The following is a 12,462-nucleotide window of genomic DNA, read 5'->3' on the forward strand; positions in this document are numbered from 1 at the left end:
ACAGCAGATCTGAGTAGATAGGCAGAGAAGGGAATGGATATGCAAGGAGTAAACTGGGTGAGGTGGCCTTACCCAGCCTTCAGTTCAAGAGGGTGCAGTGTTTTATGACAGACCATTTTTGGGGAAACAACAGAATGAAGGTGCCTTTTAAGAAGGAAAAACTACAGTAAATCACTTTGATAGAATCTCAGATGGTGACCCTTTGTGCTCTAATCATTCCCCATTACTACTGTGTGTCCTTAACATCTTTATAGAATCTTAGAACCATAGAATCATTTTGGTTGGAAGAGACCTTTAAAATCAAGTCCAATTGTTAACCCAGCACTGCCAAGTTACCACCAAACCATATTATTCACCTCCTTTTGGTGAAGAAATTTTTCCTCTCCTGGTGCAATTTGTGGCCATTCCCTCTTGCCTTGTCACTTGTTACTTGGAAGAAGAGACCAACCCCCACCTCACTACAAACTCCTTTCAGGTAGATGCAGAGAGCAAGGAGGTCTCACTTGGACCTCCTTTTCTCCAGGCTAAACAACCCCAGTTCCCTCAGCTGCTCCTCATGTGACTTGTGCTCTAGACCCTCCACCAGCTTCATTGCTCTTCTTTGGATATGCTCCATCACCTCAAGGTCCTTTTTGTAGTGTGGGGCCCAGAACTGAACACAGTTATTTAAGGTGTGGCCTCACCAGTGTCAAGTACAGAGGGATGAACACTCTCCAAGTCTTGCTGGCCCCATTATTTCTAATACAGGCCAGGATGCTGTTGGCATTCTTGGTTACCGTGGCACACTGCTGGCTCATATTCAGCCAGCTGTCAACCAACGTGCCCAGGTCCTGTTCTGCTGGCCAGCTTTCCAGCTACTCTGCCCCAAGCCTCTAACATTGCCTGGGGTTGTTGTGACCCAAGTGCAGGACCTGGCACTTAGCTTTGTTTGCCTTGTTGTATGAATCCAGTCTGTCCATATCCTTCTGTAGAGCCTTCTTACACTTAAGCAGTTTTAACTCCTGCCTGACTTGGTGTCTTGTGCAGATTTATTGAGGGTGCACTTGATCCCCTTTGTCCAGCTCATTCATAAAGATACTAAAGAGAACTGGCCCCAACACTGAGACCAGGGGAACACCAATCCCCTCAGCAGGAACTGTTAACACCTTAAGAGGCTTTGACCTTAAGTCAAATGAGACCTAAGCAAGCCACCTTTAACATTCTGTGTTGTTTAATTACATTTCAAACGTGAAACTGCTCTGATGTACACTTAAGCATCCTTGCTTACAGACAGAATATTGTGAGAGGGGAGTGGTGGCAATTCACTATCCATCCAAGTGAAATTGGGTTATTTAGAAGAATGCTTAAGAGAACACCTGCAGAACAAATAGAAACATTCTCTGTGATCTGTCACATTTTGGCAAGCCATTAGACAATTCCTCCAAACCCTACACTCACAAAACAAAGATTTCTTGTGTAACAGCTGGCAGAAGTGGAGTCTGAGATGACTGAGATGAATGTCACGGCAATGGAAGCACCAGCATCCACTAACAAAGTCTCCATTTGGCAGCTACACCTACAGCTGGGTGTGGGCCATCTGTAAAACCTTTGAATAAACATTTCCTAGATCTGCAGAATGTTACAGTCAAGTCAGTAAGCATGGCAAGGGAATGCACCAAACAATGCCTGTTAGCATGAGTAACAGGAGAAGACATGGCCATATTCTGTGCAAATGAAAGAGGTTTTAGCTAGAGCTGTGCTCTGGATCACTGGAAATCTGTCATCTTTCATAAGCAATGTTACAAGTACTACCATTTGTCCTCATCCTTTTTTGCTCTTTATGCCGAAGATAATATAATCATTTGCAGTTGGAACATGACCTTAACTTCACTTGGTCAGAAAACCTGGGCCACTATTCATTGCAGGTTCATTAGAGGTCTGCTAGTACAGAATAGGTAAACCAAGCAAAAATAACTTGGGGTTTACATATTTGCTTCTCCATGCCCCTGTCTCTTGCAGTAAGCTATTCAATGCACTGTGTATTGAAATGTGCTGTCCTTTGTAAGATGGCATGGCTTGCCCTGTGCATAAAACTACAACAACCTACAGACTAGTGTGTGAGAAAGTCTCTTTCATGACAGCTACATGTATAGTCAGTGAGAGTGGGGTATTGCTCCTGTCAGCCTAGACCCTTTTCTTCAATTCACTGGGTAATAATTTGGAATACAAGACAAGCAGACATGTAGTCTTTGCATTATGGATTTTCCCAGCATTTCTGCTTTGAGGGGGGGAGCAGAGGGTTGGATTCAGAGGTGACGTAACTTCAGTGTTATGAGCCATAAAGAATGCAAAGCTTTTAAATATTTTACTTGGTTTTAACTTAAAGAATTCTGTGATCCATATTTTGATCCATATTGTGAGCCGTATTTTTAGTACACCTAGTGCTAAAATACAGAGAAAAGTATTTGTTGTGAGGTAGCTGTGACAAATGATTATCACAGCATTCTTAAAAGAAGAACTAACACTTGCAGCTCTCGCAGGGAAAAGTCACTTGTTTGGAAACAGAGGAGGATGCAACAGTTTTTCCTCTATCCCATCAGCAGCTTTTCCTCAGGAGAGAATTAACACAACATACTAATGTGTGATAAGAAAGCTCAGAGCTGAAATGTTTCTCTGAAGCCTGCTGGTTTGCTCCTCCTGTATATTTCTTCTTATGACCATAATCTCACTCAGCAGATGAGTGTGCTAAGCCAGGATACTCTGAGCTTATGTTGACTCGGAAGTGAGAAGGAAACCACTGTCTGGGCCATTAAGAAACACTACAAATAGTGAGCTGCTTTCCCCAGACTTTAGTGTTAATGAGGTGCCCACAGACCAACCTTCATCACTGTGCTTTGCTGAGCTCCTTCATTAAACTCTATTAATAAGGGGGGGGAAGGTATGTGAAGCATTCAGCTTGCCCCAAGACTTCCAAGCTGACATTCTTTCCCTGCTGATCTAAAGGGAAAGAAAAACATATCAAGAAATGATTTTTAAAACAACTGTGCAAAGGTTCTGGCTTCCTGTTCTTTTGGGGATTGCAACTCCCTCAGCTGTGTGAGAGTTCTGGATGCACATTTCTCCCATCCTGATGCCTCATAAACGAAAATGCCTTCAAAGGCAGCATTTTTTTCTCCCCAGCATTCCTTTTAGTCAATTAAGGAGATACTGATGAATTCCAGTGAGGAAATTCAAAGCTGAGGTCATGTCTCCTTCAGCTGTTTTGCAAATCATCAGCAAAGAGAGATTCTGAATATCCACAGTAGCAGTGGCTGGGCCATAAACACCTTAGTTCTTACCAAAAGAAGTGTCTCTTAGGCAAGCAAGATAGTTGTGGTCTTATAAAACTCTGCCTACCACTACAAATGTTAGAACATGAGCTGCTCATTTAAAAAAGAGAAAAGGGAAAGGGAAAAGGAAAGGGAAAGGGAAAGGGAAAAGGAAAGGGAAAGGGAAAAGGACCTTAAAAAGCTGAAGTAATCTTGATTTTGGCTTAGAGACACAATTTAAGTTTCATCCTGACTGTAAAGAGAGTTTCTCTTCCTGCTCTCTGAAGCTGTACTGATGAGAACCTGGAAGAACCAAGTGAAGGAATGAATGATTTGGTGCTACTTTTAGCTTTATGGTCCATATGGGACTAAATGTAAGAAACTACAAGATTTAAGGAGCACTTACTGGCAGTGGCATCCCTACTGCTGGAAAACAGTGTTCTGACAGATTGTTTATTCTCCTTAAAGGAGGGATTATGTCCTTTCTCTTAGCAAAAGTTTCTAGCATGCATTTGATAGTGTTAACTGGGTAGATTACTGAGTGTTGCTTTGCTTTCTACTTCTTAAAGCAGAAGCCACCAGAATCATTTGCAGAATCCCATCCCTTCCCTGCTCCTACTTCCTACAATTTCATCTCTCTGAGAAAAACCTCTGTTTATACAGGCTTAAGAGGCATTGTGTGTTTCTACCCAGTGAAGTACAGATAGATTTAATTCTCCTCTTGGACCTGGTCAGGATCTATTTCCTCATTCCAGGTTCAAGCTCTCCAAGCACAGCTGGTGACAAGATGACAAGTAGACTTTGCTCCTAAGCTCCAGTTTTTCATAAAAGCACACATTCAAATACAGCTTAAGACACAGGAACAGTTACAGTGAACGTCCAGACAGACAGGACACATTTCATACTAGAGTAAGTTCCGAAATCACTAAAAGGGCTCTGAAAATGCACCTGGATTTCTGACTATGTGAGGAAGTGACAGAAACCCAAGGGTGATGGTTTAAAACTAAAAGGAGAAATTTAGACTAGAAAAGGGAGAGATTTTTAACAATGAGGGTGGTGACACACTAATACAGGTTGCACAGAGAGCAAGTACAAGCCCTTCCCTGGAAACACTCAAGGTCAGGTTGGATGGGGCTGTGATGTAGTCGAAGATCTCACTGCAGGCAGCTGGACACCTTTAAAGATGCCTTTAAATGTCTCTTTCAACCCAAAGCATTCTACGATTCTGTGATTCTATAGATCAGGAACAAATGACCCTGACTTTCGAAAATGAGTAAGAAAACAAATACTTTTGCTCTTCTTATTTAAGAAAACACGGGAATGTGAAACTTCATTGCAGGAATCTGAGCACAGAAATTCATGCTCTCTCTCACCGAGGCAACGCCGGCAGCAAAATAGAAGTTGAGAGGATGAAGTAATTCAAGGGGAGAAAGGAGGCAGACAGGCAGGTCCCGGAAAGCGGCCATCAGAAGAGAGCCCCCGAAGCACCGAGCGCTGCCCTTCACCTCCTCGCTGCCAGCTCTCAGCGCTCCTCGGCTCGTTCCACCGCCGCAGCCTGCTCTCGACGCCGGGCTGCGTCCCCGCCCGCCCTGCCACGCTTCCCCTCAAGCTCCGTGCGGGGCCAGTGGTACCTGCCTGAGCAACCCTATCCACCCGCCCAGCCGCTGCCGGTGGCTGGCCCCAGCCCTCACCGGGACGCGGCGGCGGCCGTCTCCATGGCAACCACCACGCTCCGGGGGCCTCGCGGGGCTTCCCGGTGGGCTGCCTGCACCTGTGCTCGCCAGGCGGAGGAAAAAGGGGACGCGGGAGATGGGTGGAGAGACGGTGCTGGGGGACAGTGTGCCCACCCCGCCGGTCGCGTACGGGCTTCACCCACTCGGGCAGTGCTGCCGCCGCCGCCGGCGGGTCCTTCCTGACCCACATCCCAGCAGGCAGCGCGGCTGCTCTCCCTTTCGCCGCCATCTTGGTTCGCAGCCGTGGGGGTGAGCTGGGGAGCGGCAGCGCGGGGTGAAGGGTGGGATGAACTTGTCCCTGCCATGGGACCGTCGGCGGGTGCGGGGCTCCTGGGACGTTGCGGCTGGCGCCGTGTGGAGTGGGTAGAGGGCAGGATGGCGCCGATGTGCGGCAGATGATCTAGGCCGCGGGTTGCAGCCGTAGCTGAAGGGCCAGTGAGGCGCCTGGAGTGTCCCGTTCGGTGGGGGAGCGGCGGGGGTCCCCTTGCCTTCTCCATGAGGCGGGGCCCGGCCTGGGGAGGCTGGTGGTTCTCGTGGCCATGCTCTGTGTGGCTCCCGGCTGGCAGGATGCTTTGGCCTCAGCACCGGGTTTGGGGCAGTTCCCGGTCGCTTGGCTGGCCGGAGCTGCGGGGCTGGGAGGCTTACGGCTTCTGTGTCCTTTCTAGGCCTGCTGGGACCAGGGCTTAAGGAGGACACCATGACCGGGAGGTGAGTGACTTGCCCCGAGATGGCTCTCGGCTGGCTGTTAACTGCTTGTGACAAGTCATACTGCAAAGGAAGCGTCTGTTGAGTGGTCTGTTAGAGTTACGGGCAATAATCCCTTTTCTTGTGGCTGGTATCGTTTTCTAGGACAGCTCCCTTGCCCAGTATCCTGCTGGGCCCACTGGTAAATGCCCAGTTGTGGGTCTTTTTTTCTGAAGCTTCTGCCTGGAGCTGCTTTTAGCTGTTAATAGTGTGCCATGGTTTCCCTAGCCTGTTACTGGATGTGGGATATTAACGGTGTCTTTTTTAGCACAGTGTTTGTGAACCTTCAGTGTATGGTGAAGGCTTTGATATACTGCTTTCTTGAGTAAGGGAAATACCATACCATCGAGTTCTTAATGGCTATAGGAATTTGGTCTTAATCACAACTTTTAATATTTATCTGTAGAGTTTATTTTCTGTTATGTGTATGTAAGGTAGAACTGCATAGCTTAATGCTATATTATAGGACAGTGGCTGGATACAGTTGGAGATGCTTATGATGTGGACACTCATGATGTAGAGAATAAGCCTGTGTAGTACAGACATGTTTTCATCATGAAGAATTGTGGAGTTTGTGTAATTTCACTTACCTAGTACATGGGGAGCTGTCTCTGTCCCAGTGAACCACAGTTAATTCCTTAGAGGTTAGGAATTAGCAGTTCATATCCTCACCAGGAGCAGCTACTGCAACCCAGGAAGCTCAGCTTCTGTGGTGTATCCATAAAAAATAATGTTTGCTCATCAGAGTGTGTTCAGACATACAAAAACATAGTGTTGAAGCACTTTGGTTTTAGTATGAGCCCTGTGGTACCAGAATCTAACAAGCAGTGTTCCCATGAATAGTTCCTGCCCCTGTTACTTAACTTCTGTCTGTTGATTGAATGTGAGAATTTGGAGGAGTTTGTAAAAGTGAAAGCAGTGGGGGGTTTCCTCAGCTAAATTTCTGCTGGTGCTGGAGCAGCACATGGTTTGTTTTTACATTTGATTAGCTGGAGTGAACTACACTTTGTAAACCTTCTCAATGTCTTTAGGCTGTGGTGCAAGGCCACTTTTGCTGGCTACAAACGTGGCCTCCGAAACCAGCGGGAGCACACTGCCCTTCTGAAAATCGAAGGCGTCTATGCCCGTCAGGAGACAGACTTCTACTTGGGCAAGAGGTGTGCCTATGTATACAAAGCCAAAAAGTAAGTCATTTTCTATTGTTTCACTGAGTTAACAAATTCCTGTTTCAGCTTTTGTGAATGCCAGGATGTGGGCAGTCTGTTCATTGAGCTTCTGTTGGAGCAAAAGTTAATTGGTCTCAATTTAGCAGTAGAATGTCCATGGAAAGCTCTCTAAAGAAGCTTCCTGTGTGGGTTTTATTTTTAAAGTCGTTGGTTATTTTTGCTTTAGGTGACCTATGTGTTCCTAATTCATATTGTTATGTGAAATAATCACTTGCTGGTATAAATGATGCCTTTAGACAGACAAAAACTGAAGGTGGGTTAATAGAGTAAACTGGAGTGAGGTGAGTTTGTTTTGAGTACTGTGAGCTATTGAGTTACACCAAGGACAGAATTATTTTGTGAGGCCTGGAGGATTTTGTGTCCTGGCTGCTGTGTGTGCATGTCAGAGTACTGTCATCTCACTGTGCTGGCACTGCTGGAGGCCTTAGGAGCAGTTACTTACTTCCACTTTCACAGTATCACAGTATCACTAAGGTTGGAAGAGACCTCAAAGATCATCAAGTCCAACCTGTCACCACAGACCTCATGACTAGACCATGGCACCAAGTGCCACGTCCAGTCCCCTCTTGAACACCTCCAGGGATGGTGACTCCACCACCTCCCTGGGCAGCACATTCCAATAACGAATGACTCTCTTGGTGAAGAACTTTCTCCTCACCTCGAGCCTAAGCTTCCCCTGGCGCAGCCTGAGACTGTGTCCCCTTGTTCTGGTGCTGGTTGCCTGGGAGAAGAGACCAACCCCTTCCTGGCTACAACCACCTTTAAGGTAGCTGTGGAGACCAATGAGATCACCCCTGAGCCTTCTCTTCTCCTCTTCTCTTTCTTTGAGTGTAGTTGTTATGAACTCAGATAGAGGGGTTTGGAATTGCTTGATATTGATCAGGTTGTTACCTTGACCATCATCATGTCCAAAACAGCTTATGGATTTTCTAATGTGATTTTTTTTGCAGACTGTCCCAGTGGCTTGAGCTTCTTTGGTGTGTCTGGAGAAATGTTACAATAAGATGTTGCATTTTCTCTGGAGTTGATGTTGATGAGTTTAATTACATTAGCATTGGTGTATTCCAAATTCTTAAGCTTTATAGCTTGCTAATAGTTCTCCAGTGGAGCTTCAGATAAATTACAAGCTGCAATACTTAACTGTTTGTGTAGGGTAAGGAGGGTACAGTGAAAATCCCAGGCCTAGCAGATTTCACAGGTAATTAAAAGTGAAAGGTGGTCTCATTAAAGATGGCTGTGGAATAAACTTCTTAAATGAGTGCCTTAAAGAGACTGCATTGTCTGCTCCCTCCCTGCTCAGTCCAGTGTGGAGGCTTGTCTGGTGTGCTCAGCAGCTCTCTTCCTCTTTCCTCAGCAACACTGTAACCCCCGGTGGCAAGCCCAACAGGACACGAGTGATCTGGGGGAAGGTCACCCGCGCCCACGGGAACAGTGGCATGGTTCGTGCTAAGTTCCGCTCCAACCTTCCTGCCAAGGCCATTGGACACAGAATCCGGGTGGTAAGTGGATTTATTTTAGCAACAAGGTGTTCATTGGCAGGTTTTTCTCAGTGCCTTTTAATCCTGCATAATCTGAAGGAAAGCCTGAACTATGTTGTTGTTGTGTGTATGACAGTCTTTTTGATAAGTGCTTCTTCTGGAGCTAGGAGAGGTTTATTAGCTGGCTTCTTGTGCTGGGGGAGTCCATCTCACTGTCAGGTTTGTGTGCTTGCTCAGGTTCTTTAGAAAGGCCCTTCAAGTTCCAGGGCTCTTCCAAAGCTATCTTGATTTAATTTTCCTGGGTCTTCTACATATGTTTATGTTTATACACTACTTCTTCAGGTCCTACCTAATGATAGGTTTATTTTTCTTCCTCCTACATCCCAAACGTTAATAACTGAGGGGTGGTGCTGTCCTGACCTGTCCGCCGGTTCCTGCTTGACAGTCAATGTTACGGTCACAAGGCTTCAGTGAGACTGGCTTTTTAGGTCAAAAGGAATATTGGAAGGTTTCTCCTGTGCCTTAGAAAAAGCACAGTAGGAGCAGCACAGTTAAATGCTGAAACTAGACCTGGGAGGACCCTTCCTGTCAGTAGACAGGTGGGGTGACTGCCAAGGGATTCTCCACCAGCAAAGGGCTACTTCAAGTCACTGAACTAGTTGTTAAGCTTTTCCATTCTTATACCTCTTCTGTGTAAGTGGGGAAGTTGTTTTTATAGTAATTTGAGAGCTGGATGATTCAGATTTCAACTGCAAAATTTGTGTTTAGAATAGTACTGTGCAGTGATAAGATTTTTAACGTGATTCTGTCCTTGTCTTTTGCAGATGCTGTATCCATCTAGGATCTAAATTTTTATTGGAAATAAAATGGAGAATCTGTGTAAATTTTGTGTTCTGTTTCTTCATCCCTTCCACTTACTTTGAGGGACTTATTCCATAGCATATCAAAGCTCACAGGAGAGGGGTGGAGTAGAGGCTGTGATCTAGATGATGAAATGGGGATTGGACCCTGTGCAGTGAAGGCATTGTAGAGCAGACTGTGTTCTGAAATCCGCTGTTAAAGCAACCTGCCTGTGCCTCCTGACATGGAATCTGAATGGTTTGCAGAGCCAAGTAATAAATGCTTACAACCTCATACACTGTGCACACAAGCTTTATATAGAACATGAGAAATAATTTCTTGCCTACCTAACAGTGGGAAGTTCCTTGTCCCTGTATCTCTCATACTTAGTGATGACTGCTGTTGAGACAAAGCTAAATCCTAGCAGGTGTGAGTCCCAGCTCATGTCTGAACATTTTTCTAGTAGAATCACTAAGAGTGAGACCACCTGTAGCATCTGCTCTGAAATCTGTGTAGGTGTTTGCATCACACAAGTCTGTAGTGCTTCAGTGTTCACACTTGCTGGTTTCCTGGCCAGTCTTACCAGAGCGGTGTGTAATGTGGGGTGGGGAGGATCCATACACCAGACTAGTGTATTGGTTCCCTGAGTTTATTCATGTTTGTTGACCAATAAGATAGTGAAAAAGTAAAGATTCTTAAAAGTGCGAGCCTTAGGGTTTCTTAGTACGTCCTTCAAGAATACTGGGTAGTTTCAAGGGAGGTTTCAAGCAGCTGCAGGTTGGCATGGTTGCTGCTGATGTCACAGTCCCAACATGACCTATCAATACCCTGGGCTGGTGATGCTGATTCTGTGCAGTTTTGTCATCTGGAAAACCTCCCTGGTTGAAGCAGGTGAGTTGTTGGCTGGGTCCACTTTCAGTGTGGGTCCCTCTCTCCCTGTGGAAGGTACCCTCTGCCTACCTGGCCTTGCTGCCATCTGAGCTGGAAGCTTGCATCCTCTCCTGCTATTGGCTGGTGTTTCATAACTAATCCTCCTGAACAAGGTGAAGTAATCTTGTGTTTGGAGTAAGTTACTGGTAAGTTAAGATGAATAGGGATCCAAAGAACTGTTTGAACCTGGATACTCGCATCTGGTATAGGAATTACTTCACTGAAGTTGAGAACTAAACCTGCTGCCACTGTTCAACAGCAGGAGAGCACTTGCAGTGGAAAACCACAATTTTTAACGTGGCTTGAGAGAAATGGCAGCTTGTGAGATGTTGGGTCAGGTCAAGCAGAGCTTTAGTCTTCCACAAATGCCAACGGGTTTTACATGTAGGGCTCTGAGAAGGAGGGTATGGAATACAGTTTCCAGTTCTAGTTGGGAAATAGGACTGTAAAGCAGGTTCGTAGGACTGTTCTTCCTACCATGTGGCAGTATTCTAATGGAGGGGGTAGTAAGTGCTCCTGAGTTTTGAGGTAAGTTGCCCAAAAATACAGAATGATCTTTTTCCTATCCCCTTTATTGTTATAACTTCTTTGTGTCAAAACTTCCATTTCCTTTCCCTTTCCTTTGATCCCACTCAAATCGGTGTGCTTGCTGCTCAGAGCTGCAGACATAGCCTATTGCAAGGCCTGTGTAGTGCAAGTGCCTTTGCTACAGCAAACCCCTTTTACTCCTTCCCCCCAGCAGTGCAGTCAGCAGCTGTGTGGGACGAAGAGATGGCATCAGAGAAGCCTGCTGCCTGCTTCTTTGTGGACCAAACCACCTGGGAGCTGTTCAGCCTGGTGGACATAATGGGGAAGCGGAACGGACGGGTGACAGTGATGGAGGTGCATGATAACAATTTGAAAACCCCCTCGGTGCTGCTGGATTTTGCCCAGGACCTGTGTGGCACAGCTGACATCAGAGCTAAACTACAGCAGACAAAGAAGATGGAAGAGGAGGAGGAGGAGGAGGAGAAGGAGGAAGAAGAGGAGGACGATGCTCATCCACATCTGATTTTTATGCTGTGGTCACCCACTCTGCTGAAAGAGCTCATGCAGTGGGATTACCTGGATGATGCCCTCTGGAATGTGAGGAACCTCCTCCCCTGCTTGCCAGATGTGCTGGTGCTTGTGATGGTCCGTCCAGGCCCTCAAGAGCAGCTGGACCAGGCAGTGAGAGCTCTTAGGAGAATGCAGTGTCTGCTGGATGGGGCCTGGCAGCTGGTGGTGGAGGCAGCAGTCTACAGCCCAGGCGAGCCTGATGATATCCTGGAGACAAAGAAAGCTGCATGTAGAGCGCTGAGAGAAGTCTTAAACTGCCATGAAGGTATCCTAGGACATAGCTTGACGGAGGGCTGAGGGGAAAAAGAGAGAGGCTGTTTTGGAACAAAAGCCTTCTCAGAGTGGATCATGGAAGGGTCTGAGAGACAGTGTAGATAAAAGCAATGCTTGGTGGCTGGGTTCAGATGCAGAAGGGAAGATAAGATGGACTTTGCAGGTAATGTGAGCTGCAAACAAGAATGAGGGCTTAAGTGGTGGGATGGAGATGGACAATGTGAGTCTGAGCCAACTGTGTGGTCTCCTCTAAGCTGAAGTCATGGCACCTGCTCCTTGCTCTACAACACACATGGCTACTGAGATGCTGTTCAGTGTATGTACTGCAGTCCTGACTCCCCTGATGGGGCATTCTGAGATTAAGTTACAGTAACTCCACAGTCTCACTGAACCTGCATCCTTCATTGGTGGGTTGTGCCAAATGTTTTGGGTAGGCCATAGGCCAAAGCTTTGACCAGGATGATGCCTGCCGTTCTGTTTTGTGTTTTCTCCTCTAGAAGTCAACTCTCAGCGTCCGTTTATTGTTTCACTCCCGGAGTTCAGTTTCTGCTGTATTCTGCCTGAGCATCTGCAGCACACAGCATCAAAGACAGCTGCAGAATGAATTCCCCTGGGCAGCAGAATCTGACAGGTCAGGTTTAGCACTCTTCACCTTGATGTCCCTTTGTAGAAATGTCTCCTTCCTGGTGCCTTCTTTGCCAACCCAGTCCTTCTGCATGGATGTGGTTCAGTCTGGGGCTGCTGCCAGAAGGGGACACTGTGCCCTTAGCATCACATCCTTGCTACAAAGCTCAGATTAGCTGCATTATCTGAACAATCTACCCTAGGAAACCTCTGTCAAATATCACTCAAT

The 12,462-nt window shown here is 46.4% G+C and overlaps 1 protein-coding gene across 1 annotated transcript; it reads left to right on the plus strand.

Annotated features, from left to right (window-relative positions):
• Positions 1 to 5,214: 5,214 nt before the first annotated feature.
• RPL35A (ribosomal protein L35a) lies at positions 5,215 to 9,352 on the plus strand. The gene is made up of 5 exons (XM_054166925.1): positions 5,215 to 5,269; positions 5,686 to 5,728; positions 6,796 to 6,948; positions 8,345 to 8,489; positions 9,293 to 9,352. The coding sequence occupies exons 2-5, from the start codon at positions 5,718 to 5,720 to the stop codon at positions 9,314 to 9,316; spliced, it is 333 nt and encodes a 110-aa protein (XP_054022900.1). The 5' UTR covers positions 5,215 to 5,269; positions 5,686 to 5,717; the 3' UTR covers positions 9,317 to 9,352.
• The last annotated feature ends 3,110 nt before the right edge of the window (positions 9,353 to 12,462 follow it).

The sequence above is a fragment of the Dryobates pubescens genome, chromosome 13 (genome assembly GCF_014839835.1).
Source record: "Dryobates pubescens isolate bDryPub1 chromosome 13, bDryPub1.pri, whole genome shotgun sequence".
In the NCBI taxonomy this organism is placed as follows: domain Eukaryota; kingdom Metazoa; phylum Chordata; class Aves; order Piciformes; family Picidae; genus Dryobates; species Dryobates pubescens.

Coding starts and splice junctions, on each gene's coding strand:
- RPL35A (XM_054166925.1), top strand. Junction 6,949..8,344: donor TATGTATACAAAGCCAAAAA/GTAAGTCATTTT, acceptor CTCTTTCCTCAG/CAACACTGTAACCCCCGGTG. Junction 8,490..9,292: donor TTGGACACAGAATCCGGGTG/GTAAGTGGATTT, acceptor TGTCTTTTGCAG/ATGCTGTATCCATCTAGGAT.